The sequence below is a fragment of the Phodopus roborovskii genome, unplaced genomic scaffold (genome assembly GCF_943737965.1).
Source record: "Phodopus roborovskii unplaced genomic scaffold, PHOROB, whole genome shotgun sequence".
NCBI lineage: Eukaryota > Metazoa > Chordata > Mammalia > Rodentia > Cricetidae > Phodopus > Phodopus roborovskii.
The window spans coordinates 25,300,739-25,325,180 of record NW_026126540.1 but is presented as its reverse complement, the minus strand read 5'-3'; the positions used below and the strand labels follow the sequence as shown (position 1 = coordinate 25,325,180).

General features: G+C 44.3%; 1 protein-coding gene across 1 annotated transcript; it reads right to left on the bottom strand.

Moving 5' to 3' along the window:
* Positions 1–3,503: 3,503 nt before the first annotated feature.
* On the bottom strand, positions 3,504–15,471 carry Hrnr (hornerin). The gene is made up of 3 exons (XM_051199265.1): positions 15,316–15,471; positions 10,542–13,372; positions 3,504–10,322 (listed from the first exon to the last, which is right to left on the bottom strand). The coding sequence occupies exons 1-3, from the start codon at positions 15,451–15,453 to the stop codon at positions 3,518–3,520; spliced, it is 9,774 nt and encodes a 3,257-aa protein (XP_051055222.1). The 5' UTR covers positions 15,454–15,471; the 3' UTR covers positions 3,504–3,517.
* Positions 15,472–24,442: the final 8,971 nt, after the last annotated feature.

Here is a 24,442-nt window from a genome sequence, read left to right as displayed (position 1 = left end):
ACAATTAATGGAAAATAGGCCATGAATTTGAAAGAGAACCAGGAGTGGCAAATGGGAGGGTTTGAAGGGGGAGAAAAAGGAAGGGGAAATGATGTAATTATAGTATAATCTCATTAAAAATAAAAGATATAATTTTTAATATTATCTTCCTTTATAATGTTTTGAACTTGGTGTCTCTTGTAATGTTTGCCTCATCATTGCTGATTCTGTTCACGTGGGTTCTTTCTTTCCTTTTGGTTAGTTAGGTCAAGGACCTGATGATCTTGTTTATCATCTCAAGGAAGTAGCTCTTCAATTTGGTGACAGACTGACTTGGCCCTTAATATTTGTGTTTTTGTGATGAGACTTGGCATGTTGTTGGTTGTGTGTTTGATGTGAAATTAGCTGTATTTTGTTTTGTTCAAGGTTGGTCGACCTCAGATCAGGTATGAGCCCAATTCTGCGTTAAACAAGTGAATGGGACAAATGGTTGGATCTTATTCAGCTGATGTGTAATCCTTACTATTCAAGATCTGGGAAGATGAGGATTCCATGCTTGCACTGGGGAATTGGCACTCAACATCATAGGCTAAGATGGAACTAAGATGAAGGTATGGGATGGCAGACACATGTGATTTTCCAGGGATTTAGCTGTGTGACTGAGGCTTGACAAGAGGATTAGGGTGAGCAGCTGATGTTCTAGGGACTCATCAGGCCATGCCAGCATGCAAATATGTATCCCATATTTGAAGGTTGGGTGTAGTATAGTCTGGGTAGAGAGTCCAGAAAACTCACTAGACTGGACTATCATATAGGATGTGTGACCTAGACTAAGTCTGGAGGTTCAACATAGCATGAGTAGGATAGGATCTGGTGAATTCAACATCAGACCTAGCACAAAACATCTGCCACTGGGGCCATGTCTGGAGATTGAGAGTGTTATAAGGCTCTTCAGACTAGGACGGGACACACAGCATGAAACCTGGGCTGGGTGTGGGAACTGGGGAGGGTGTAGGAAGACTGGGGTCAGGTGGACTCATTATTGATAGGCCAGGGCACAGGATGTGAAGCATAAACTGGTCCTGTAGGGTTCTATTAGCATTTCTTTCTTTTGTATTTCTCCTCTCCTCTCCTTTCCTCTCCTCCTCTCCTCTTCTCCCCTGTCTTCCCCTTCTTTCTCCTCCCGCCCTGTTCTTCTCTCCTCCCATTACCTTCTCTTCCCTTCCCTCCCCTCCCCTTCTCTTCCCTTCCCTTTCCTGTCTCTTTCCTTTCCTACGAATGCTAGATAAGGCAACCCAGTAGGAGGGAAGGGTCCCAAAAGCAGTTAACAGAGTCTGAGACAGCCCCTGATCCCACTGTTAGAAGTCCCACATGAAGATCAAGCTACACAACTGCAAAATATGTGCAGAGGGCCTAGGTGAGTTCCATGCAAGCTCTCTGGTTGGGGGTTCAGGCTCTATAACACACAGTGTATTCAGGTTAATTGATTCTGTCAGTTTTCTTGTGATGACCTTGACCCCTCTGGGTCCTCAAATTCTTCCTCTCCATCTTCCACAGAATTCCCCGAGCTCTGCCTAATATTTGGCTGTGGGTTTCTGCATCTCTTTCCATTGGAAGCCAGGAGAAGCCTGTTTGATTACAATAGGGCTAGCCAGCAATCTATGAGTGTAATATATAGCAGAATATCATTAGGAATCATTTCATTGACTTTTTGTTTGTTTGTTTTTTATTGCCAGTCATGTTTGGTCCTATCCTAGGTCTCTGGACTGCCCAGCCTCTAGGTCCAGGTCCTCCAGACAGTGTCAGGGGTGGGCTCCCTCTCATGGGTCACAAGCTGGACCCATGGCTACTCCCATCATTTTTGCATCACTTTTACCCCAGAATATTTTGTAGAAAGGGCAAATTGTAAGCCAAAGGTTGTGTGGCTGAATTAGGGTCCCAATCCCTCCAGTGGAAGTCTTGCCTGCTTACAAGAGATGCCAGTCAGGGTCCGCTGTTAGGAGACTTAGCTAGGGTCACCCTCATAGATTCCTGGGAGTTTACATTGTACTAGGTTTCCAGCTCATTCTAGAGATCCTTACTGACTATGTTCATAATAGCCAGAGATTGGAAACAACCTAAATATTAATCCAACAAAGACTGGATAAAGAAAATGTGGTACATTTATCCATGGAGTATTACTCAGATGTTAAAAACAATGACATCATGACATCTTCAGGCAAATGGATGGCACTAGAAAAGATCATCCTGAGTGAGGTAACCCAGACCCAAAAAGGCAAGCATGATATGTACTCACTCATAAGTAGATATTAGCCATAAAGTAAAGGCTAACCATGCCACAGTTCACAGCCCCAGAGAAGCCAATGAAAAGGAGGACTGAAGGCAGGTGGGGCACAAGAATCTCACTGTGAAGGGGAAGATGAATAGACATCACAGGTGGATGGGGGGAGGGGTCTGGATAGGGGTGAGCATGGCAACAGGAGAGGATAGAGGAAAGAGTACTGGGAGATTTTAATTTTTTAAAATCTGGATTATCTGTGGATTATGAAACTTTGGGAAATAGCTACTTGTGTTGGTTTCTAGTTTGACAACTTGTGTGAAAGAAGTGAACTGAAGCAGAGGAAAGACAAAGCTCAATATTTAGTCACCACTAATTTATTGTCAATATTAATGCAATCCAGTTAATCAAATCCAAAGACTTAAAACAAATATAGTGAAACAAAGAACTATATAACAATGGCGAGCTTCCTTTCCATCTGGTTATGATATCTCTACACAGGAGGACCAGTAAGCTACTTATATTTCTGTGCTATAAATATATTTTTTCTAATCTGAAATTTCATATAAATGGAAGTGAAGATCTTTCTTGCTGAAATAAAGTTTAGGTCCACATTTGGAATTTTTGGTCCTGCACCTCTTTTCCAGTGGCTAGAGAGAAGCATCTAAAGCAAAAATTTAGTTATACTTGTTCACTTACTGATTTAAAATGTACCAAAGAAGTATCTTGTTGATTTGTGTGAATAGAAACCACCAATACTCTGTCACTTTTTCCCTCTTTCTTTTGCCATATAATGTTAATGTACATTAAAAATTAGACTGTATGTTGATGTAAGATAAAACTTTGGCAACTGGAATGATAACACATTTATACTATATTACCCTTTAAAACTACAAGCTTAGCTTTAGCATCATTCCTAACTAAATAATCTTTCAGATAGATTCATTAACCAAACCCCATACTCTTTATTCTTCCCAAACTTAATCCCACTAAACCCCCAACTTTTTAACTTATTCTTCAAAACTGAATTTCCTTAAAGTAAGCATTTAGCCGTTGCAATAGATCCAAATTAAGTACCTCAAATATAATACATTACATGGGAGGAACTCATTAACAAGGAATATAGGCTAATTTTCTTTGAAAAGAATGAGAGAAGATATGTCCAGATTGAGAAAAATTGCATGATGAATTCTAGAATAATATATTTCTTAAATTAACTTTTAATTTCACTTTATCTTATTCCCTTACTCATTCTGATAATTAGCGTCTCTGCTCTTGGACATACTCATAGAGAGGAGTGCTACTATTGACACTGTGAGAAACTAAGCCCATATTTCTCATTCCAGAGTTACCTTCCCTGACTCTATTATAGTCAGAGTCACCTTGTCTATTGTGCAAATTGTAAAGTGACACTTGACCAGTAGTATGGAATCTATTCTGTCCGGGTGAAGGTGTAAAATGTCCAAAGCCACAACCTGAGGAGGTTCCTACTTGCCGATACACACTTATTGATTGATTTTTATTACAAGCTGAGGGGCTACAGCTAGATTCCCATTTGTTTCCACATCTCCTATTTGATTGAGTTTGCTCATAGCTAGAATATTGTCCATATCCAGAACCACATGACCCAGAGCTAAATGATTGACATGAATCAGAACCATATTGTTGTGAACTAGGACACAGACCAGACCTGGGACAATTTTGCCTACATGAAGAAGAAGGATAGGCATCAGGCCCATAAGGTTCAGAGCTAAAACTCTGATTACACCCAGAACCATGTTGGTCCTGGCTAGTGTACTGACTTCCGGGGCATTCATATTGGCCATAGTTAGAAGACTGACTTAAATGAGACCCTTGTTGATGACTACAAGAAGATTGGGTTGACTTTGATCCACAATGACCATAGCAGTATGACTGTTCTGATATTGGACTATACTGTCCATTGCCAGTATATTCATTGATATGGGAATGATGTTGGCACAGACTGGATTGACCTGAATGAGATCCTTGGTTATAACAGCCAGAATATTCTAATGAGCCAGACCCACAATGGCCAAACTGGGAGGACTCTCCATAGGTAGACCCATGATTACTACAGGAAGAAGACTGGTATGATCCAGACATTTGCTGGTCATAGCTAGGAGAATTCCAGGAATTAGAACCTTGCTGATCACAGTTAGGTGACTGACCAGAGCTGTACTGAAAAGGCCTAGAACATGAAGATTGACCAGATGATGTATAATGTTGTCCTGAATTAGAGGACTGACAAGTACCATATCCATACTGACTACCGGCAGATGACTGTCCAGAGAAGGAACCCTGTTGCCCACTTCCAGAAGACTGGCCTTGCCCAGATTCCTGGTGACTACAGCCAGAAGTCCCTCCTGAGCCTGACGCATATTGTAGGGAGCCTGAAGACTCCCTTGAGCTAGACCTAGTCCTTCTCTGGCTTGATGACTCTCTTTGTCCTGATCCATGCTTGCCAAAGGCAGTGGACTGACCTGAGCTTGAGCCTGATGTCTGTCCTGATGAAGTGCCATATTGTCCAGTACCAGATGACTGTCCATTGCCAGATCCATGCTGATTAAAGCTAGAAGACCCCCTTGAGCCGGACCCATAGTGCCGGGAGCCAGAAGACTCCCTTGAGCTAGACCTAGTCCTTCTCTGGCTCGAAGACTCTCTTTGTCCTGATCCATGCTGTCCATAGGTGGTGGACTGACCTGAGCCCCAGCCTGACGTCTGCCCTGATGAAGTGCCGTATTGTCCAGTACCCGATGACTGACCTTGCTCAATGGAGCCAGAAGAGTGGCCCGATGCAGAACCATGCTGCCCTACACCGGAAGACTGCCCTGATCCAGAGCCACTTCTCCTCTGGCTAGAAGACCGGCCTGACCCTGAGTTGTGTGTCCCATAGCTGGGAGATTGACCCGAGCTAGATCCAGAGCCATGCTCCCCATAGCTAGAGGAGTGACCGCAGCAGGATCCATGCTGATGCCTCCCCGCTGACTGTCCAGAGAAGGAACCCTGTTGCCCACTTCCAGAAGACTGGCCTTGCCCAGATTCCTGTTGACTACAGCCAGAAGTCCCTCCTGAGCCTGACCCATATTGTAGGGAGCCTGAAGACTCCCTTGAGCTAGACCTAGTCCTTCTCTGGCTTGATGACTCTCTTTGTCCTGATCCATGCTTGCCAAAGGTAGTGGACTGACCTGAGCTTGAACCTGATGTCTGTCCTGATGAAGTGCCATATTGTCCAGTACCAGATGACTGTCCATTGCCAGATCCATGTTGATTAAAGCTAGAAGACCCCCTTGAGCCGGACCCATAGTGCCGGGAGCCAGAAGACTCCCTTGAGCTAGACCTAGTCCTCTGGCTCGAAGACTCTCTTTGTCCTGATCCATGCTGTCCATAGGTGGTGGACTGACCTGAGCCCCAGCCTGACGTCTGCCCTGATGAAGTGCCGTATTGTCCAGTACCCGATGACTGACCTTGCCCTATGGAGCCAGAAGAGTGGCCCGATGCAGAACCATGCTGCCCTATACCAGAAGACTGCCCTGATCCAGAGCCACTTCTCCTCTGGCTAGAAGACCGGCCTGACCCTGAGTTGTGTGTCCCATATCTGGGAGATTGACCCGAGCTAGATCCAGAGCCATGCTCCCCATAGCTAGAGGAGTGACCGCAGCAGGATCCATGCTGATGCCTCCCCAATGACTGTCCAGAGAAGGAACCCTGTTGCCCACTTCCAGAAGACTGGCCTTGCCCAGATTCCTGTTGACTACAGCCAGAAGTCCCTCCTGAGCCTGGCCCATATTGTAGGGAGCCTGAAGACTCCCTTGAGCTAGACCTAGTCCTTCTCTGGCTTGATGACTCTCTTTGTCCTGATCCATGCTTGCCAAAGGTAGTGGACTGACCTGAGCTTGAGCCTGATGTCTGTCCTGATGAAGTGCCATATTGTCCAGTACCAGATGACTGTCCATTGCCAGATCCATGCTGATTAAAGCTAGAAGACCCCCTTGAGCCGGACCCATAGTGCCGGGAGCCAGAAGACTCCCTTGAGCTAGACCTAGTCCTCTGGCTCGAAGACTCTCTTTGTCCTGATCCATGCTGTCCATAGGTGGTGGACTGACCTGAGCCCCAGCCTGACGTCTGCCCTGATGAAGTGCCGTATTGTCCAGTACCCGATGACTGACCTTGCCCTATGGAGCCAGAAGAGTGGCCCGATGCAGAACCATGCTGCCCTACACCGGAAGACTGCCCTGATTCAGAGCCACTTCTCCTCTGGCTAGAAGACCGGCCTGACCCTGAGTTGTGTGTCCCATAGCTGGGAGATTGACCCGAGCTAGATCCAGAGCCATGCTCCCCATAGCTAGAGGAGTGACCGCAGCAGGATCCATGCTGATGCCTCCCCGCTGACTGTCCAGAGAAGGAACCCTGTTGCCCACTTCCAGAAGACTGGCCTTGCCCAGATTCCTGTTGACTACAGCCAGAAGTCCCTCCTGAGCCTGACCCATATTGTAGGGAGCCTGAAGACTCCCTTGAGCTAGACCTAGTCCTTCTCTGGCTTGATGACTCTCTTTGTCCTGATCCATGCTTGCCAAAGGTAGTGGACTGACCTGAGCTTGAGCCTGATGTCTGTTCTGATGAAGTGCCATATTGTCCAGTACCAGATGACTGACCATTGCCAGATCCATGCTGATTAAAGCTAGAAGACCCATTTGAGCCGGACCCATAGTGCCGGGAGCCAGAAGACTCCCTTGAGCTAGACCTAGTCCTTCTCTGGCTCGAAGACTCTCTTTGTCCTGATCCATGCTGTCCATAGGTGGTGGACTGACCTGAGCCCCAGCCTGACGTCTGCCCTGATGAAGTGCCGTATTGTCCAGTACCCGATGACTGACCTTGCCCAATGGAGCCAGAAGAGTGGCCCGATGCAGAACCATGCTGCCCTACACCGGAAGACTGCCCTGATCCAGAGCCACTTCTCCTCTGGCTAGAAGACCGGCCTGACCCTGAGTTGTGTGTCCCATAGCTGGGAGATTGACCCGAGCTAGATCCAGAGCCATGCTCCCCATAGCTAGAGGAGTGACCGCAGCAGGATCCATGCTGATGCCTCCCCGCTGACTGTCCAGAGAAGGAACCCTGTTGCCCACTTCCGGAAGACTGGCCTTGCCCAGATTCCTGTTGACTACAGCCAGAAGTCCCTCCTGAGCCTGACCCATATTGTAGGGAGCCTGAAGACTCCCTTGAGCTAGACCTAGTCCTTCTCTGGCTTGATGACTCTCTTTGTCCTGATCCATGCTTGCCAAAGGTAGTGGACTGACCTGAGCTTGAGCCTGATGTCTGTCCTGATGAAGTGCCATATTGTCCAGTACCAGATGACTGACCATTGCCAGATCCATGCTGATTAAAGCTAGAAGACCCCCTTGAGCCGGACCCATAGTGCCGGGAGCCAGAAGACTCCCTTGAGCTAGACCTAGTCCTTCTCTGGCTCGAAGACTCTCTTTGTCCTGATCCATGCTGTCCATAGGTGGTGGACTGACCTGAGCCCCAGCCTGACGTCTGCCCTGATGAAGTGCCGTATTGTCCAGTACCCGATGACTGACCTTGCCCAATGGAGCCAGAAGAGTGGCCCGATGCAGAACCATGCTGCCCTACACCGGAAGACTGCCCTGATCCAGAGCCACTTCTCCTCTGGCTAGAAGACCGGCCTGACCCTGAGTTGTGTGTCCCATAGCTGGGAGATTGACCCGAGCTAGATCCAGAGCCATGCTCCCCATAGCTAGAGGAGTGACCGCAGCAGGATCCATGCTGATGCCTCCCCGCTGACTGTCCAGAGAAGGAACCCTGTTGCCCACTTCCGGAAGACTGGCCTTGCCCAGATTCCTGTTGACTACAGCCAGAAGTCCCTCCTGAGCCTGACCCATATTGTAGGGAGCCTGAAGACTCCCTTGAGCTAGACCTAGTCCTTCTCTGGCTTGATGACTCTCTTTGTCCTGATCCATGCTTGCCAAAGGTAGTGGACTGACCTGAGCTTGAGCCTGATGTCTGTCCTGATGAAGTGCCATATTGTCCAGTACCAGATGACTGTCCATTGCCAGATCCATGCTGATTAAAGCTAGAAGACCCCCTTGAGCCGGACCCATAGTGCCGGGAGCCAGAAGACTCCCTTGAGCTAGACCTAGTCCTCTGGCTCGAAGACTCTCTTTGTCCTGATCCATGCTGTCCATAGGTGGTGGACTGACCTGAGCCCCAGCCTGACGTCTGCCCTGATGAAGTGCCGTATTGTCCAGTACCCGATGACTGACCTTGCCCTATGGAGCCAGAAGAGTGGCCCGATGCAGAACCATGCTGCCCTACACCAGAAGACTGCCCTGATCCAGAGCCACTTCTCCTCTGGCTAGAAGACCGGCCTGACCCTGAGTTGTGTGTCCCATATCTGGGAGATTGACCCGAGCTAGATCCAGAGCCATGCTCCCCATAGCTAGAGGAGTGACCGCAGCAGGATCCATGCTGATGCCTCCCCGCTGACTGTCCAGAGAAGGAACCCTGTTGCCCACTTCCAGAAGACTGGCCTTGCCCAGATTCCTGTTGACTACAGCCAGAAGTCCCTCCTGAGCCTGACCCATATTGTAGGGAGCCTGAAGACTCCCTTGAGCTAGACCTAGTCCTTCTCTGGCTTGATGACTCTCTTTGTCCTGATCCATGCTTGCCAAAGGTAGTGGACTGACCTGAGCTTGAGCCTGATGTCTGTCCTGATGAAGTGCCATATTGTCCAGTACCAGATGACTGACCATTGCCAGATCCATGCTGATTAAAGCTAGAAGACCCCCTTGAGCCGGACCCATAGTGCCGGGAGCCAGAAGACTCCCTTGAGCTAGACCTAGTCCTTCTCTGGCTCGAAGACTCTCTTTGTCCTGATCCATGCTGTCCATAGGTGGTGGACTGACCTGAGCCCCAGCCTGACGTCTGCCCTGATGAAGTGCCGTATTGTCCAGTACCCGATGACTGACCTTGCCCAATGGAGCCAGAAGAGTGGCCCGATGCAGAACCATGCTGCCCTACACCGGAAGACTGCCCTGATCCAGAGCCACTTCTCCTCTGGCTAGAAGACCGGCCTGACCCTGAGTTGTGTGTCCCATAGCTGGGAGATTGACCCGAGCTAGATCCAGAGCCATGCTCCCCATAGCTAGAGGAGTGACCGCAGCAGGATCCATGCTGATGCCTCCCCGCTGACTGTCCAGAGAAGGAACCCTGTTGCCCACTTCCGGAAGACTGGCCTTGCCCAGATTCCTGTTGACTACAGCCAGAAGTCCCTCCTGAGCCTGACCCATATTGTAGGGAGCCTGAAGACTCCCTTGAGCTAGACCTAGTCCTTCTCTGGCTTGATGACTCTCTTTGTCCTGATCCATGCTTGCCAAAGGTAGTGGACTGACCTGAGCTTGAGCCTGATGTCTGTCCTGATGAAGTGCCATATTGTCCAGTACCAGATGACTGACCATTGCCAGATCCATGCTGATTAAAGCTAGAAGACCCATTTGAGCCGGACCCATAGTGCCGGGAGCCAGAAGACTCCCTTGAGCTAGACCTAGTCCTTCTCTGGCTCGAAGACTCTCTTTGTCCTGATCCATGCTGTCCATAGGTGGTGGACTGACCTGAGCCCCAGCCTGACGTCTGCCCTGATGAAGTGCCGTATTGTCCAGTACCCGATGACTGACCTTGCCCAATGGAGCCAGAAGAGTGGCCCGATGCAGAACCATGCTGCCCTACACCAGAAGACTGCCCTGATCCAGAGCCACTTCTCCTCTGGCTAGAAGACCGGCCTGACCCTGATTTGTGTGTCCCATAGCTGGGAGATTGACCCAAGCTAGATCCAGAGCCATGCTCCCCATAGCTAGAGGAGTGACCGCAGCAGGATCCATGCTGATGCCTCCCCGCTGACTGTCCAGAGAAGGAACCCTGTTGCCCACTTCCGGAAGACAGGCCTTGCCCAGATTCCTGTTGACTACAGCCAGAAGTCCCTCCTGAGCCTGACCCATATTGTAGGGAGCCTGAAGACTCCCTTGAGCTAGACCTAGTCCTTCTCTGGCTTGATGACTCTCTTTGTCCTGATCCATGCTTGCCAAAGGTAGTGGACTGACCTGAGCTTGAGCCTGATGTCTGTCCTGATGAAGTGCCATATTGTCCAGTACCAGATGACTGTCCATTGCCAGATCCATGCTGATTAAAGCTAGAAGACCCCCTTGAGCCGGACCCATAGTGCCGGGAGCCAGAAGACTCCCTTGAGCTAGACCTAGTCCTTCTCTGGCTCGAAGACTCTCTTTGTCCTGATCCATGCTGTCCATAGGTGGTGGACTGACCTGAGCCCCAGCCTGACGTCTGCCCTGATGAAGTGCCGTATTGTCCAGTACCCGATGACTGACCTTGCCCAATGGAGCCAGAAGAGTGGCCCGATGCAGAACCATGCTGCCCTACACCGGAAGACTGCCCTGATCCAGAGCCACTTCTCCTCTGGCTAGAAGACCGGCCTGACCCTGAGTTGTGTGTCCCATAGCTGGGAGATTGACCCGAGCTAGATCCAGAGCCATGCTCCCCATAGCTAGAGGAGTGACCGCAGCAGGATCCATGCTGATGCCTCCCCGCTGACTGTCCAGAGAAGGAGCCCTGTTGCCCACTTCCAGAAGACTGGCCTTGCCCAGATTCCTGTTGACTACAGCCAGAAGTCCCTCCTGAGCCTGACCCATATTGTAGGGAGCCTGAAGACTCCCTTGAGCTAGACCTAGTCCTTCTCTGGCTTGATGACTCTCTTTGTCCTGATCCATGCTTGCCAAAGGTAGTGGACTGACCTGAGCTTGAGCCTGATGTCTGTCCTGATGAAGTGCCATATTGTCCAGTACCAGATGACTGTCCATTGCCAGATCCATGCTGATTAAAGCTAGAAGACCCCCTTGAGCCGGACCCATAGTGCCGGGAGCCAGAAGACTCCCTTGAGCTAGACCTAGTCCTTCTCTGGCTCGAAGACTCTCTTTGTCCTGATCCATGCTGTCCATAGGTGGTGGACTGACCTGAGCCCCAGCCTGACGTCTGCCCTGATGAAGTGCCGTATTGTCCAGTACCCGATGACTGACCTTGCTCAATGGAGCCAGAAGAGTGGCCCGATGCAGAACCATGCTGCCCTACACCGGAAGACTGCCCTGATCCAGAGCCACTTCTCCTCTGGCTAGAAGACCGGCCTGACCCTGAGTTGTGTGTCCCATAGCTGGGAGATTGACCCGAGCTAGATCCAGAGCCATGCTCCCCATAGCTAGAGGAGTGACCGCAGCAGGATCCATGCTGATGCCTCCCCGCTGACTGTCCAGAGAAGGAACCCTGTTGCCCACTTCCAGAAGACTGGCCTTGCCCAGATTCCTGTTGACTACAGCCAGAAGTCCCTCCTGAGCCTGACCCATATTGTAGGGAGCCTGAAGACTCCCTTGAGCTAGACCTAGTCCTTCTCTGGCTTGATGACTCTCTTTGTCCTGATCCATGCTTGCCAAAGGTAGTGGACTGACCTGAGCTTGAGCCTGATGTCTGTCCTGATGAAGTGCCATATTGTCCAGTACCAGATGACTGACCATTGCCAGATCCATGCTGATTAAAGCTAGAAGACCCCCTTGAGCCGGACCCATAGTGCCGGGAGCCAGAAGACTCCCTTGAGCTAGACCTAGTCCTTCTCTGGCTCGAAGACTCTCTTTGTCCTGATCCATGCTGTCCATAGGTGGTGGACTGACCTGAGCCCCAGCCTGACGTCTGCCCTGATGAAGTGCCGTATTGTCCAGTACCCGATGACTGACCTTGCCCAATGGAGCCAGAAGAATGGCCCGATGCAGAACCATGCTGCCCTACACCAGAAGACTGCCCTGATCCAGAGCCACTTCTCCTCTGGCTAGAAGACCGGCCTGACCCTGAGTTGTGTGTCCCATAGCTGGGAGATTGACCCGAGCTAGATCCAGAGCCATGCTCCCCATAGCTAGAGGAGTGACCGCAGCAGGATCCATGCTGATGCCTCCCCGCTGACTGTCCAGAGAAGGAACCCTGTTGCCCACTTCCGGAAGACTGGCCTTGCCCAGATTCCTGTTGACTACAGCCAGAAGTCCCTCCTGAGCCTGACCCATATTGTAGGGAGCCTGAAGACTCCCTTGAGCTAGACCTAGTCCTTCTCTGGCTTGATGACTCTCGTTGTCCTGATCCATGCTTGCCAAAGGTAGTGGACTGACCTGAGCTTGAGCCTGATGTCTGTCCTGATGATGTGCCATATTTTCCAGTACCCGATGATTGATCTTGCCCTATGGAGCCAGTAGTGTGGCCCAGTGCAGAACCATGTTGCCCTAAACCAGAATATTGTCCCGATTGTAAGCCATTTCTCTTCTGGCTAGAAGACTGGTTTGTCCCTGCATTTTGTTTTCCATAGCTTTTAGACTGACTAAGGGAGGAACCATGTTCTGTAGTGGTGCTGGTTGAGGGTCCTGACCCCCAGCTTGATGCTTCTTCTGATGAAACATCATGTTTTTCATTACCAGTTGACTGATGTTTTGCAGATAGTTGTCCACCGCAGCTGCTAGTCTGTCCTCTTGAGCCATATGTGCTTTGCTGGTTGTCCATACTTTCCCTTGAGCTAGTTCTTCTGTTATGGCTAGATGAAGTTGTTGATTCTGATCTATAATGGTCTTGTTTATATTTCTCATTGTTGTTTAAGTGACTTGAATTTGATCTTCTTCCTTCTTCGGAGCTATGCTGGTTCTCTTCCCTTAATTTTCCAGAACTTGACTTAGAGTTGTGTTTTTTGTTTCTTTTTGTGTCCTTGGAATTAGTATCATTCTCTCCTGCACTAGAACTTGAATAACTTGAATAGCCATCTTCCTTTTTGTCATGTTGTCCTTCTTCACTCTGTTCCTTTTGGTGCTGGTGACTGTGATTTTTCTGCTTTGACCCTGAAGCTTGGCAGTAATCTTTGCCAATAATTTTATTACAAGCTTGTGTTAGCTTTGCTATCATCAGAAGATACTCATTAAAATCCACTTTGTTGTTATGATCTCTGTCCAGACTTTGCATGATGATTTCTACAGTGTCTGGATCATCTGGATTCTGTAAAGGAATAATGTATACATGGAGGCTTAGTAATAGTAACTATAAATTGTAAAACCAGTCAACTGTTTGGGAGACTGCTATAGAAATGTGAATATTTTGTAAGGTATGTTGAAATTAATCACATATTTCTTTATCTAGAATGAGGAGAGAGAGAGACAGAGAGAGAGAGAGAGAGAGAGAGAGAGAGAGAGAGAGAGAGAGAGAGAACCAGCCAGCAAGAATGCAAGCAATAAATTGGCAAGAAGAATTAGCCAGGAGGGGATGCATTTGAAAGGTTCAGGTAATCAAGTGACCCTATCTTTTCTCATAAAGATAGTAGCTGAGACCTGTGCTTTGAAGGTCAGGAAGTATGATCCTGAGTTTTAAAACAGTGTAGGTTATGTCGCAAGTTCCTTGGAATTAAAAGTAAGGTCTTGCCATAAAACAAACAATCAAACAAAACAAAACAAAAAGGAAAGAAAGAACAATGGTTAATCAAGTATAATTAGCTTATGTATAAATAATAATTGCAGACATGTGTATGAATTATATATAAATTTTCTTTGTTCAGTTAGTTAATTTGCTAATTACAAACTTTGAAACATATTTTTGGGGGGCTATATGCAGCTTCTCTCTGCCTACCACTGTGTTGTGGAGGGTCTAAAGCAGCAGACCATTTCAGTGGTTTTCCTATGTATTATGGTACACACTGTAATCCCGTCACGCTGGAGGTGGGATCAGGAGTTCAAGGTCATTTTCAGCTACACAGCAAGTGGAAGGTCTGACTATATTACATGAGACCTTGATTTAATAAAAAGTTAGTTGATAAAATAAATAAAATTGAAAAAGTGAAGGCTAGTGGTTTGATATAAAGTTTATTATTTGTTATAACAAATGGGAGTGCATCAAAGGGGGACCAATTGTGATTCAAGAAAGATTAATGAGAGAATATGGTATTCACTGATGGGTGGGTTAGAATTAGCCAAGTGAAGAAAGGCAGGAGGAAATACTAGGAAGAAGATGAAGATAGAGGTGATGATATGAACAAAGAGTGAAAGGAAGGAGGTGTGGTTTATTTAAAGAACTGACAGAAATCTGAGAGTGCTAATTTAGTACAAGGAGTAAAGATAACTAGATATAGAGATAGAGACTAGATCACATTTTTTAAAATCATGGTGATGAATTTTGACGCTTATATTAAGAGCAGATTAAACTAATTAGGGGAATTTGTGTGGTGAGATCAAGAAGGAAGGTAGCCTGACCAGAGGACTAGCAGCTTTGATGGAGAGAAGTGGAATATTTTTAAAAAGTCTCTTTGTGAACTGGATGGAGTTCAGAAGGTGGTAGTGCCTTCTGAGACTGAGGAAATCAATATTAACCCTGGGATCCTATATTGAGCTAAAAGAGAAGGAAGGATTTTAGAGGATAAGGCTATAATTACATGTGATGTAAGAGATCCTTAGTAATCCAAATGATACTCAGTAAGCATTTGCATTTAAGGGTGGGATTAAGCCCTCACATGTTTATTTCCAGAGGTGATAATTTTAAAGTGTTTCTTTTCTTTTTTGGTAATTGATAGGTCAATACAAATGTCCCAAACTTAAGAGGCCCTAGATTACCAGAACCCCAGGAATAGGCAGTGGTTTGGACACTGCACTAAAGAAAACCAAAAAGAATATGAATTCAATATATTTTGCAGATTTTCTGAGGGTCAAAAGAATTGCTCCCACAGAGAGCAAAAATTTAAGTATATGAATTTGTCTGTTTTTTGGTAGTATCATTTTAACTTAATCATGTTATATAAACATTATTAGTCAATGGTTTATAGCATTGTAAGTCTGCCAAATTCAATTCTCTATTGCCAAATAGGAGAGTCTTCTCTGATGTTTGACATATATAAACCAAAGGCAGGGTAAGGCTGAGAATTGTTTCAGAATTCAGTCCTGGTATAGATTTCTTACCTTCAGAATTTGGTGAAACTCATTTTCTAGAAGTCCTTTCATTTCTTCTTTGCTCAACATGTCACAGTTCCCATCTTCAGTGGCATATTGGTAGAAAACTTCGATGACAGTGACAATCCCTTGCAGGAGTTTAGGCATCTTCTTATGAATTCAAGTTAACCTAGATTGGGGAGTAAGACATTCATCTCTTAATGCTTAAGCACCTAACTACTTCCAGTCATTTGTGATAATTATCAGTCATGATTAATTTTCTCTCTGTACTAGTTAAGAATAAACCCAAGGTTGAATAACTTGCTTCAGCTATGTAGCAAGAGAGTGATGAAATTAGAACAGGATCCCTATGTCTTACTTTGATTCCTGAATAAGTGTAGAGGAGCCTTTTTATTGGGCTTTTGATTTGTTTGGGAGCTATAGAAAACCTGAATGTGCTAATCTATCCACTACATAGTTGCTTCCTAGGTCTCAACCATTACACTACAAGGAGAGATATATCACTTATATACTGTGCCTAAATCTACCTAAAGATCCCTAGTGGCTAACTTGCATTCTCAAAGTTCCAGGATAAAGAAAGTAGAAAAAAATAAACAAAGCCAACCACAGGTTTAGTAATAGGATCTAAAGGAGCTCCTATCAGACAGCTTCTGTTTTTATTCTTCATGTAGGGCTGTTTTTGGGGCTTTCTGTTTATACCACACAGAAAAAATAGAGACAAGCTGCCAGGGGATTACTAGGTTCCCAAACTCAAGGAAAGATCTCAGATAGGTATTATAAACAGTGTAGTTTTATATCACAATATACTAAAACGTAAGCTTTCAAGTATAATGTGGATATTAGTATTAATAGACCTAAATGTTGTGAATAGAACTGAAGCTGCTCACTTACCTGAGTCACCAAAGGAACAGCAGGATGGAGACTGATGTTGCTTGCAGGGTGCTGCTCTTAGGAAACACTGGCCTTTTTATAGGGACAATGATGGTCCATCTTAGGGAGGAGTTGCTTCCTTTGAGATGTCCTAGTTCACTCCTAAACAAGTTCAGCTCCTTCTCCATCTCCACCTCCCAGGTGTTTATCTTCTTACTTCCTTAAATGTTAACTTAAGATTGCAATAGCAGTTCCCAAATCTGGGCTAGTATCAGCCCCACCTGTTCAACTCTCAGGACACTTTGCAGAAAGGCTTTTTTTTTTTTTTTTTTTTTTTTTTTTTTTTTTAATAAATTGTGTGTTTGTGTGTGTGTGTGTGTGTGTGTACACCCAACTATGTGATATGGCATTGACAGCCAACTGTGTACTTTAGTAGAAGTTGAATGGAATGACATGAGAACCCAAATGTCAGAAACTCAAGGTATTCGATATTCAGTAGCAACCTGAAATATCACTTAGTTTGATGCACCAATTTTAAACTAGTTTTATATAAGAGATTCTAGCCAGGTGACATCCATGATTTTAATCACCTCTTGGGAGCCAGTAGTGGCTATAGAGAGGCTCTTCTTTTTATCTGTTTGTCTAACTTAATTTATCTAACTTGAACAACTATTTGTGAATGTGGCTTTCATTTTAACTACAATATAACCATAGCAAGAAGAAACATGTTTTCTAGGTCCCCCCTGATCTTGCCTGTGGCTTCTCTTAAGTTCCATTGTTTCTATACAAATTTATTTACTTTTATGTCCATCTGGAGTTAATTACTTGAACATATGCTATTTAATCTCCCCCTTACCCCAGATTACCTTTTAGCAGTGTCTGTGTAGTGAATTGTTATTCTTCACAATTAACTTTGGTCTTTCTGTAAGAAATGTTTCTAGTATTACTCATAAGAGAATCATAACTTGTTCATGATTTTCAAATTAATGTGTGTATGCATGGGTTTGTGTGTGTGCGTGCATGCGTGCGTGCGTGTGTGTGTGTGTGTGTGTGTGTGTGTGTGTGTGCTCGAGAGTGCTCATAAGGGTGTGTCTACTTGCTTGTAGAAGCTAGAGGTCAACGTCAGGCATCTTTACTGATGACTTTCCATCTTGTCTTTTGAGACAGGGTCTCTCTCTGAAGCCAGCTATACTTCCTAGCCAGTGAGCTCTGGAGAATCTGCCCTTACCCTATTACAGGTATCCTATGAACATACCTGACTTTTTTTGGGGGGATGGCTTGAGTGCTGGATCTGTACTCAGGTCCTCATAATTGTATGGAAGGCATTTTACTGACAGAGCCAAATTAGAAAGTTGAAAATGCTGATAAAGAAAAATCAGTACCTATAGATGCACTAGAAAAAAATATCCATGACTAATTATTTGATTTGCTAGTAACTTGGTTGATTATTCCTTCATACACACATTTTCTATGCCTAATATAATTTCTAAGCTATGACTCCTGAAGAACAGGAACTGAGCATTATTAATCCTTGTGTCAGCTAGAGATCTAGGCTATTGCTTTGTGTGAGAAGTTTTCCAATAAACATTTGTCACTTGAGGAGAATTAAAAAAGGATTAGGGCATGCCTTCAGACATCTGCAGAGACAGACCAACCTATAGTTTTTTTTTCTCAGAACTAGGATCTGTCTATTTTCATGCTATATTGTTTGGAAGACATGATTTCACATGAATATCAGTTGAATCTTGTATTGGGAATAAACAATCTATTCTCTGCTCATTCTTAAGGATCTTGTCCCCAAGTTCTAGCCATTGTGAATGGATAACATAAATTTTATTGAAAACATACTGAGCTAAATGAACCTAAAATGTGTGTAACATAGTCATCAAATTTGAGAGGCGGTAGTAACAATTATTGGCAAATGACAAATTATATGATTCTAAATTGAACTATCATTAGACTGTTTCTTCCCCTTAGAAACTACCCAGAGGGTAAAATGTTGGTGTCTCTTCCACAGTTGTGCTTCCCTGAATGCCTGATTTGGGTCAGGTCGTGACACTGCATAACAGCAATGACCTTCTTAAAGGTGTGACTGAGGCTGTGGGAGTGAAGGGGAGGTGGAATTTGCTGAGTGAAGAGCTGTTATTTCAGGGACAGGAAAGAGTTGTAAGGAGACTGTTGCAGGTGAACATGCCTTTGAGCCCAGTGTTCTCCTAAACGGTTGTCAGCACATTTTCTATAAATGGCTAGACTGAAAATATGATGAGATTGTGGGCCAAATGATCTTTCATGCAACTATTCAATTCTGATATTTTAGCACGAAAACAGTTATAAATAATGTACTTTAAAATTGTTTTATTTTAAAATGGATGTTTTGTCTGCATGTATGTCTGTGTGCCACGTGTGTCTGGTACTTGTGGAGGCTAGTTGAGGGTGTTGGTTCCTCCAGAATTGGCATTACAGATGGTTGTGAGCTACCATGTGGATGCTGGGGATCAAACCCTGGGTCCTCTGGCAGAGCATCTGGTAAGTATTTTTAACTTTAGAGCCTTCTTTCCAGCCTCCATAGATGACATTTGTATAAAAAGTTGTGTTTGGATAAAATTCACAGATGACACTGATCTTAGAACTCTGTATGTCACATACTCTTTCAACCAGTTGTAAACGTATAAAACAATCTTATGGCAGTGGTTCTCAACCTGTGGATCACAACCCCAATGGGGGTGGAATGACCCTTTCACAGGGGTTGCCTAAGACCATTAGAAAACACAGATATTTACATTATGATTCATACCAGTAGCAAATATGCAGTCATGAAGTAGCAACAAAATAATTTTATGGTTGGAGGTCACCACAACACGAGGAACTACATTAAAGCGTCACAGGGTTAGGAACATTAAGAACCACTGCTTTATGGTCTGTGGTGAGTTTGTGCCAGCCTAAGAGTCACAGCTATCACCTCTTGCTTCATTTGCTAGTTGGAAAGTTTTTCCAGGAGAGTAGAATATCACAGGGAGAACAAGGCTGGACTGTGTGGTACAGCAGAGCTGCTACTCTTGCATACCTATTGTTCACTATGTATGGAAAGAAGATAGAATAATATTACTCCTAAAAAGGAAATGAAAGGCAAGGGCAAGCTGGAAAACCACAACATGGTGAGCAAGATGCTGCAGTCTCCAGATGGGGAGTGGCAGATGGTGAGGTGCTAGAGCTGGTGTGGTATGTATCCCTGGATCTCTTTGGGAAGCTGCAGCCAGACTCCACATCTTGTGAGGTTAAATACAGTCATTGAAATGCCCTAGACCCAGAGGCAGTCCTCTGAATAACTTTGCTCTGTGGGCTGAGTCTGCTCTGAGCATTGGGAGCAGAGAGCTGTGTGTAGAAGCTTCTTTGTAGTCAACATCAACATGCTTTTGGTGCACCCATGGGAAACAGGTCATCAAACTTGAAGAGGCCTTGTTTCTTCAGTACCTGCTAGATGGTTAGCATTTTACATTTAAGCTTTAGGTGTAAGATCCATTTATTGCTAATTTTGTGGAGGTTGTAAAAGGCATCTCATGTGTTGGGTAGCACTTCACTACTGAGTTGTGATATAGAAGAGTAAAATTGGTAATTCAGAAGATTTAGCAATGCTTAGGAGATAGTAAGTTTCACAAAGTGGAATGTAGCTGAGGGAGAACTGCCTATAAAACACCCAAAGACAAGTGTATGTTGAACAGGCCTATTAGAAATTAGGATGCTAGGATAGAAATTTGTTCACCAGGATTGTCCAGACATTTTGCCAACCTTGATTTACAAGCAGTTTCTAGGCCCATGCCCACATCAAAGCATATGCCTGTATCAAGCTGCTCAAGGAGGCATTACAGGGTCACAAGCAAACTTAAGGCCTGGTGTGCCATAAAGATCCAGTTTTCTTCTTGAGAACAGCATACAGTTCTGCCAGGGGGCCAAAAAGACACCAAGTGACAACTATTTGAAAAGTAAAACACTGTTGTGTTAGGGACTTGCCAGATCAAGCAAGGCTTTCATGTAGGCCTTCTGTCAGGTAGGAGAAACATTCTTGGGAGAGCTAGTAACAGTTTGGGACCTAGGCCTTGAGAGTTTTTCCTAAGGGCCTGATATATTGACCATGAAACAGAGAGTCTGGTCTAAAACCAGGAATTTCCTTGGGAGAGCTGATAATGTCCTGGAACAAAGCCTTTGTGGAGGGGTTGCTTCAGATCCAGAAAACCATACTTTTTCTACAACATAAAGGTATGGTTATCAGTCCCAAGGCCACTGTGGGCTTAGTCAGCAGTGATCTTGAGATACACTGTGTTCCCATTGTGCAGTATTGTCTGAGTAGCTTCCTCCCTGAGTTTGTTCCATTGAAAGATAGTTTCTACTGACTTCATAGAAGTCTCCTTGTTCCTTTCATTTTCCCCCTGGAAGTAGTATGCAAGATTCTCTTCTCCTTAATAAGCTTACTTGGCATGGGACACATCTCATGCGAGACCTCCCTATCCCAGCTTTTTATCTTTCCTACCTTCTACATTTTCTCTCTTTCCCATGCCATGCCACCTTCACCTTGTGATCCTTTAAGTGAAGACCTCTTGTTTCAGGTCTATGGTGTACTTAAGAGACAATTCTGGATATATTTTGCTGTGTAAGTCTCCCATCTGCCCAAGTAGCTGGACATGCTGTCTCCTGTCTTTATTGAAATTGTTCAAAGTGTAACAAGGAGCATGAACCTAAAAGGCACTTAAGGATGATAGCATATATGAACTGCAAAATGTGTCTCAGATTGCTCCTTTTTTGAGCATTTGCCAGAGATGGATGCATGTTATCATTAAATGTATTTTTTCTTTATTAAAAAAAAAGAAATGAAAGAAAATCTTAACACATCTGAACTAACTGAAAAGACAGTGTGTTTTTTCTGAAATGGACCTTATAGAAACCGCCATATGTCTTATAAGTAGTTCCTTACTTTTAAAAACACTTAACCCCTGTCAGTGCTGTATTTTCTGAATGTCCTTAACAAGCTGAATTTTGTCACGTGTTATTTCCTGGTGTGTATAATGAAAACAAGGTGCCTATTGAAACTGTGTTCTGGACCTTTTTTTCCATATTAAATACAGGTTGTATTAAAGTCAGATTGTCCTAGAGGTTCTAAAGCTAAGGTTCACGATTTCCTTAGTGTGTATTCTATGGTAGCACAGTTAAGCAAGGAAACTCCTCTATAATTTTAGTTAATGCCTTTCTCCTTTGTAAGAGTAAGGTTTTTCTGCCTGCCGCTGGTCTTGTTCCGCCGCCGTGCCAGCCCCAATTAACACACCGAGACTCTGTATTTGATATAATGCTGTTGACCAGGTAATAGTTTCTTATTGGCTAGTTTTGTCTTAATTATTAAACCATTTCTATTAATCTCCACATGGTCTTATTTTACCAGAGAGCGGGGGGGGGGGCAGTTCTGTTCTCTTCCATCTCTCCATGTTGACTCCTTACTACTTCCTCTTTCCTTCTTGTCTCCTAGTCCCTCCTATCTTCCTTTTCTATTGGCCAACAGTGCTTTATTCATTAACCAGTATGAAAAACATATTTACAGAATGACATCATCCATCACTCCTTTATCGATAATAGGTTTCAATAGAAAAGATCCCTCCCTTCTCTCCTTTTTTTCTGTCAGTGACAAGCTTTCATAGCCCAGGCTATCCTAGAGCCTGCTATATAGTCCAAGCTAGCCTTGAATCTCAGTTCTCTTGCTTTTCCCTCCTGAATGTTGGTATTATGGGAATTTGCTACCATGCTTTGTGTGAAAAATCGTTTTTATGGTATGAGCCAGGATCTAGTTTTTTAGTGTTTTGTTTTTGTTTTTGGGACAGGGTTTCTCTGTGTATCCCTGGCTGTCATGGAATTCACTCTATAGACAAGGCTGGCCTTGAACTCACAGAGATCTGCCTGCCTCTGCCTCTCCAGTGCTGGGATTAAAAGTGTGCGCCACCCCTATTCAGCTGTAGTACTTTTGATATGTTGAAAGGAGAAAAGGCACTATTTTAGCCTTTCTGCAAAAGAACCATGCACTGTGTGCTGATATACAGCATTTCATTAAACTGGCTATTAAACTAAGCAAGATTCAAACACAAATCTCCATATTCTTAGGAAGTAGTGAGCAGGCAACTGTATTTTGGAAAAAGTAGAGTTTTCTTTCTTTCTTTCTTTTAAATAGAGTTTTTCAGATAGTTCTTGGAGAGTAGAATGTTTCACCCAAAGAATTTTGCTTTCCAAACAGAAAGAATGTAAGAAAAAGTTTGGAGATGAAATAGTTGGTATCTTCTGGGCATGATACAGGCATTCCACCCATGAACTCACCACAGCTGTGGTTACAAGTATAAGACTGCACCAATCACTATTTCACCTTTCATGAGAGAAAGGTTCATGAAGGTCACCCCTCACTGACAGACTATGTGAAATTACTGTGTGTTCGCTCTGTGTGTGTGTGTGTGTGTGTGTGTGTGATTTTTCCAATAGTATAGCCTATAGCCATTAAGAAGTTGTCCATGCTCCAATAAATAACCCCCAATTCATATTCATGTAAGCATGAATCAAACCATAATTAAAGTTAGTAGGTGATAAAAAGATATCAAAACAAGAACGGTCTTGGTGGGAAGAAGTGAGGAGAAGCATTTTAGTGGAAGAGAGAGGGGAATGGAAGGTCAATCGGGAGTGACAATGAACAAAAATGTGTGTGTGTGTGTGCATGCATGCATATGTGTGTGTGTGTGATTGCCAAATAATGAAAAAAATTAAAAAGTTGACCTCAAATCACATTCAGAGCTTCTAGTTATAGAAAAGAATAAGAGGTTAAAAAAAAGTTGCCTCCCCAAACTGAAAATTTGCTCTTCAAGAATAAACTATCACTCATTCCAGGTCTGGAAGTCAGTGAGATGTCTCTGTAGCACCATCTACTGGATACAGAGGAGATGCAGAACATTCTATCCACTTTCTTCCATGTTTCCAAACAGTTCTTTGCACCTTAGGCTCTATGAATGAGGATACTTATGAGATAGGTAGACAGATGATAGGTATGTAGGTAGATAGATGATAGACAGGCAGATAGATAGATAGACAGACAGACAGAGACAGAGAAACAGGGAGACAGGGATGCACACACAGACAGACAGAAAAAGACAGTCAGAGACAGAATATTTAATAAACCATGATTAGGATAGGGTTTATATTTCTCCTCCTCAGGGTACTTATGTGGTGTAAAGTTAAATGTTAATGTTATATAGGATTTTTGTTGTCTGCCAATAACCATTAATGAAGTTGAAGTAGTAAGGTTTTGCTGATTTTATATTCCACACACTCTAAACAATGCATTAGCTTTCCAACTATCATCAGATCACTGACTAGAGTGCTCTAGAGACAGGGCTTCTGAGTTTTTCTTTCAGGCAATCTCACTGAGTGAGAATTCCCAATAAAAAAAAAACTTTGAACGAGTAGTGATTTTTACCTCGTTACCTTATTTTATAATTGTAAGAGTGGAAAAAGATTTAAGCAGGTAGATAATTGAGGACAGAAATTTAGGAAACAAAAATATGTAAGTAAAAAGGCATGTAAGTACATGGAGAAGTCAAAATCTGCAAGAAGGCATGAAAATCATATTTTAAAGGGTTGAAGAAATGGAAGGTAGGAGAGTCAGAGACAGAGAACCTCATCTTAAGCACCTTTGCTTTTCCTGTGCTGGACCATGAGGGTCCTGATCTGGCAGAACCACATCAGGAGTTAGTGCTTATTTGACTTTTATGCGGCTCTTTGTGCTAGAAATGCCTCCTGATTAGCTGTAGTATGTTAATACTATTTCTTTAGTTGACTTATATCATCCATGAGTTGTTTCTGACCAACACTTTGGCATTACAGTTATGTTTCAATGACTCTGATTTGACCAGATAAGATTCCTGATGTTTTCTTTTTATGGACTCAGTCTATATAGCTGATTGTCTCTGAGATGATCCTGATTCTAGATCACCCGTGAATAGATTGACATCTTTCTTTTGTGTTGAATACAAATTCTCTGTGGGTAGATACAGTTTGCCTATGAGTTGATGTCTAGATTCTTGGACTATCTTCTAACTTTTCTGTGGCAGTTATCATCTTTTTGTACTAGATCAGACTCTCTGTAACCATACTTTGGCTTGTTATGAAAAGGAAAAACCTATTTATCTGTTTTCTGTTTGTCACCAGCTTTGTGAATGACTATAATTGAATCCTCTTGTCTATTTATAAT